Consider the following 5,535-nt stretch of genomic DNA (forward strand, 5'->3'; position numbering starts at 1 on the left):
TAAACCCGACGCAGATAAAGTCACAGCAATACAGAAGATGGCAGTGCCTAGGGATGTAAAGGGAGTTCGGAGGTTGCTGGGAACTTTAAATTATTATCGAAGATTTGTGCCAGAAATGGCTGAGTACCTTGTCCCACTCAACAATCTTTTGAAGAAAGGCAGAAAGGTAATCTACTGTTTCTATTACTTACTGTACTTGGTAATCTTACTGTTTTTAGACATTTAATCTCTGGAAAAAAACATTCATTGGTGGCAATCAAACAAGAAAGATGATATGTAAACTGGACTTCCTGTTCAGAGGTGTTCCAAGGGCTAAATCCTCATGTGGAGTGGGATTCTCGTACCACCACCCTTGCCTCGCATATTTGGGGCATTTCTTTCATTGCATTGTTGCATTTGGAGAGAAGTTTCCTTCCGGTGAGGATTTACGGTGTATACCCACAAAACTTATCCTAACGATTCATCAACTTAACTAGCTTACCTAACCTAAAAAACACGCATTGTCAAGACCTTATCAGAAAGAGCAGGGGTGGCCAACAATTTGATTGTCAATCGCTTGCAATGTCTGGGGTGGAATCCTGTGTATCATGAACTTTGAAGCATTTATAGAAGACAAAATTTTCTACCAATGTTTTAATGTATTCTGGGAATTTGCAAAGGTCATAAATTCCTAGAATTCTGGCAGGTTGACAATCCCCACACAGCACAATATATTTTGACTTACGTGTTACACTTGTTACCGGATACAATGCGTGGACTCATTATTATTACCATCTGTGTCAGACTATAAATCTAATAATGATTCCTTGGTTAGAGACATGCAAACTCAGTCTTCCCATTAATGTTAAGGCAACAAAGTAAATTCTAAATCTATCTTTATCTGTAGCTACTTTGAATTAATAAATATTGTTAGTATCCAAGTTCTTTTAATTCTCCTGGAGGTTAGTTTTTTGGCCCTTTAAATAATTATTGTTATTGTTTTTACATAGGTACGTAGCTAAGCCTTATATCTATATTTCAGTATGAGGTGCACTCAGCGAGCTATTGATAGATTAGCAAAAAGAAGGTCATATTATTCTTTCATGATAAATTTTCCTGGCCCAAAACAAAAAAAGAAACGTGAAAGTGAAATATTGAAATCAAAGTATCAGCTTTACTGTGCATTTTTATAACAACTTTTTCATATTTACAAACAAATAGTACAACTTATACATTGAAGTTTATAAAAAAATTAAATTGCATTTTAAGTAAGTAAAAATTTATCTTGAACAAGTGTCGGAAAATCGAATTTTTTAGGTACTGCATGTACGGAATACTATCAAAAGCTGGGTCTGAAAATTTATTTTCTTCATGAGACTATATCCCGAAAACTTAATAAGTGATTTAAAAAATAAAACATAGTTTTGAACATTTATTTTCCTTATTTACCCATACCTCACTCGAATGCAGCTTATTCTGAAACACAGAGTATAAACATAGTATGCATTTCACAACCCTTGGACTGCACCTATGTTAGTCGATCTCAACACACTTATTAGATAAGAAGTAGATCTTATATAATGAAAAGTTGGCCATCTCACTATAGAATACCTCACATCTTCAATCGGAGTCTTCTTCTTTTTCTTCCACTCATATGCCTTTCAGCATGGGGGTGCTTCCAACCATCGGTTCCTATCCCTGGCAAGGTTCCTTCTTTCTTTCAGAGTCTTCCCTCTTCGCCTTCCAAATGTTTTCATATGGCTGGCGTATGAGGTTCTGGGTCGCCCTCTCGGTTTTCTCCCCACTGGCCTCACTTCCAGTGTTTTGATTGGATCTCTGAGGAGGTCAATCTTGCAGACATACCATACCACCTCAGCTGCCTCCTCTCCAGAATTTCCAGCATTGGATTTACCTTTAGCTCCTCCCTGATCCTGTCATTTCGGACACAGTCTCTCCGCGTTTTCCCCATAATTCTTCTGAGAAACTTCATCTCTGTTGCAGTAACATGGGTTTGTAACCTCTCATTCAGGATCTAGCTCTCTACTACATACAGAAGTATCAGTAAGAAGACAGACTTGAACAGATGGAGCTTCACATCCTGCCCCACCTCTTTTTTTCCGATAACAGTATTGCAGATTGTATAGTAGATGGAACTGGCTTTCGATATTCTGCTTGAGACTTCAGAATCTACTTTTCTAGACCTATTGATTATCATGCCTAGATAGGAATAGTCTTTCACCACATCCATTATCTCTTCATTACAAACAATCTGATATTCTCTCGAGTTCTGCCGACTTGGAGTATTTTGCTTTTTAGGGCATTGATAGTCATTCCCCTCCTCTTCAATTCTTCATTCCATTGCTGCCTGCTGAAGTCACTCGGGGGGAATCTGCAATAAAGACAATGTTGTCCCCAAATAGGAGGAACTGACTACAACAGAAAGTAGGTTTCATTGGCCCATGAACATTCGTGCTGTGTGCCTTTTACAGATGGAGGCGATCTCATCCATATACACAATAAAGAGAAAGGAGCTTAGAGAATCACCCTATTTAACTCCTTTTCAAGACTAAATACTCATAACTCCCTTCCATTCAGGCGTACAACACCTTTTGGTTCTTGATAAGTTGATTTTATCCCACTCCTGGGAACCGAGTCGAATGCTGCCTTCAGGTCTAAGAATGCAAGATAAATATTTCGATTGGAGTCACAACTAATTAATTATACACAGACACCATGTTCTGATATAACTTTACTTTTTTAGAGAGGACATTTTGGCTTTTAAGGGGTCTTTAACCTTCAGAATAACTTCGGAAAATTACAAAATGGAATAACTTTACAAATTATATAAAAATGTTAAAGCTCAAACAAAATGGGTTTCAAAGCATCGATATGGCAGAACTAAGCTAAATTTGCAAATATTAACTACCTTTAAACAAAGAAATTAGTGAAGATCTACGATTTTAAAAAAGAACAACTTACATAAATGTTTATTATCTTCTTGTAACTTTCCTCTATTGAATTCAATGTTTGTGACGTAATTCAAAAGGGAATCAACATTAGTGGGTTGTTTTTTATCAACTTTATCCACAATCCCTGAAAAATAATTATGTTTTTAATGTATATCTTCCAAAATTAACATAGTTATGAATGAATTAAGTTAAGCCAAGACATCTGTTAATGTTGTACATGTTGAATGTAAATTTCTTTTTTATTTTAATAGTAAGTAAAGTTGGCTTGAACCAAAACTATTTAGTCAGAGAGCCAGTATTAAAAAATCGACCTTATCTGACAAAAACTTAGAAAGAACTGTTTTGAATCTTTATGGCACTGCCAACTAAGTAGTGAAATTCTGCCTGTCAAATTTTACCTGCAAAAATGGCTGCTCGTCCGAAGATACAAAAAACTTTAATACTTCAATATTGATTTTATAATAACATTTACTGTGTTACTGGTATAGTCTTAGTAAAAGAACCATTTTCTGAAAGGAAATAACACACATTTTGTTTTTACCTAACAGAACTTGAAAATGAGTTTTTGATATCTTTGGAACTGCCTCAATTTTAGCCGATTTTCTACTGCATTTTTTTAATGTTGTAAATAGTTTTAATTACATGGAGCTCCAAATGAAAAAAGAGCGAACATTTTGGGTTTTTCTAGAATAAAATAAACTTCAGAGAGCATGCAACTTAAATACTTCAATATTTATTTTTTAATAAAATTTACTGTACTACTTGTACACTCTAGGTAAAAATAACACACGATTTGTTTTTACTTAACAGAACTCGAAAATGAAATTTTTGTATCCTCAGAAAAGCCTGCATTTTTGCAGGTTTCTGACTGCCAGACTCCCATTTCTTTGTCGACAATACAATAATTATTCAAAAAAGTGTTACCAAAATTTTCATTACATAATGTTTATGTAAATAAGTATATATATTGTCAATTATAAGTCCACGGCAATAGGTGTCTTTCTGATTTAGACTGCAAGGTTTTTTAACATAAATTAATTTATATTTAAAATATTTGATACAACAAATTAAAAACTAAAACTTCTTATTTTACTTAAAAATCCTTAAATAAATGTGATTCATCATCACAATGCATTATTCAAAATGTTTAATAACCGTCAAAATATCGTAAATAATTCTTAATTTAGACTTGTAATAATAAATTTAACTTTTTACTTATTATTGATATACAATTTCTTTTATCATTAAAATAACCATGTTTTCTTCACTATCAATATTAATCAACTTTTTCTTTTACTATTAATGTTAAAGCCAAAAAGTTTATTTTCTTTTATTTTAATTTACTTCCAATTGGCATTTTACTTTTTGTTAGTTCTAAGTTCATTTTTATTAATTTTTTTTTTATCACCAATTATTTGTATTTCTAAATTTATATAAAAAAAAATTTGTTTACGTAACTCATAGACAATAGAAGTTTGTTGTGGTAGTGCATGTACAGAGACTTAGTTCGGGACTTAAGACAACAAACTTAGAACAGCAATGGGATTATGGACTGATAAAGCAGTCCGGAGTCTGGAGTCTGGAGTGGACAGTCTGTAGTCATTACAGGAGCAGTTTTTAGACCCACTTAGTGCCTTGTCTCACCGTCTTTCTGGCTCACCACTCTCCATTTTTTTTATTGACTCGCTCAACACCAGCTCATCGAAAAAGGCCATCTCGGATAAGATGTTATACGTAGAGGTGTAGACGACGCATATCGACCCCCTGGCCATCTACTGTGAGTGACCATCTTTTTAATTCCATCGAGCTTCCTTATTTCTTTATTAGCTAACCAACTCAGTTAGTGTAAAGTTAACTTCCTTTTTTTGTATAAAGAAAATTATTTTAGTTTGTATATAAATCCAAATATATTTTTTTTACTTCATAACCCACTATTTTATTTCTGTAACAACAAGAAACAATTCATTTTTTTATCTTCATTGTTCATATTTTAATTTATTAAATTGCATATATCATTTGGAAGAATTTTTATTAATTAATTTTCTCCATTATTTTGCTTTTTTATATTCATTTCAGGTCCTCTGTCTCTCATTTTTTAACCCGAACCAGCACGAACATTTTACTCTGGGAAAGAGGTTGGTTTTTCAGGCATGAAACGCCTCTTGCCCCAACAATTAATAATATTTACTTTTAATTGTTCAGTTCCCAATTTCTAGGTTCTGCTCATTGTAACAGTTAATACTTTATTTATAAGAAGATGGTCAGGGTTGCGGTCAAAAAAAGAACAAATAGTTTATAACTATTTTAATGTCCGACGTTTCACTCCACTTTGCAGGGCTTCATCAGGGCTGTTCAAAGCGAAAAGTTGAACAGCATTTGCTTTGAACAGCCCTGCAAAGTTGGGCGAAACGTCGTACATTAAAATAGTTATAAACTATTTGTTCTTTCTTTGACCGCAACCCTGACCATCTTCTTATATTTAAGTTTTACGGTCAACTATATATACATATATGCTAATACTTTTTGTTTTTATTTAACAAGAGATTTAAAATATCACTACAATATATACCTACAATTTTTTTAAATA

At 33.3% G+C, this 5,535-nt stretch overlaps 1 protein-coding gene across 1 annotated transcript in view; it reads right to left on the reverse strand.

Annotated features, from left to right (window-relative positions):
• Nucleotides 1-5,535, reverse strand: part of LOC106693032 (histone-lysine N-methyltransferase PRDM9) — a gene marked incomplete in the record, with an annotated part of 41,404 nt that overhangs the window by 15,492 nt on the left and 20,377 nt on the right. Inside the window, 1 exon segment of the mRNA XM_067048286.1 lies at nt 2,959-3,070. Within this exon segment, the coding sequence (XP_066904387.1) occupies nt 2,959-3,070 (112 nt within the window).

The sequence above is a fragment of the Halyomorpha halys genome, unplaced genomic scaffold (assembly GCF_000696795.3).
Source record: "Halyomorpha halys isolate HHAL.00 unplaced genomic scaffold, Hhal_1.1 Scaffold84.1, whole genome shotgun sequence".
NCBI classification, from domain to species: Eukaryota; Metazoa; Arthropoda; class Insecta; order Hemiptera; family Pentatomidae; genus Halyomorpha; species Halyomorpha halys.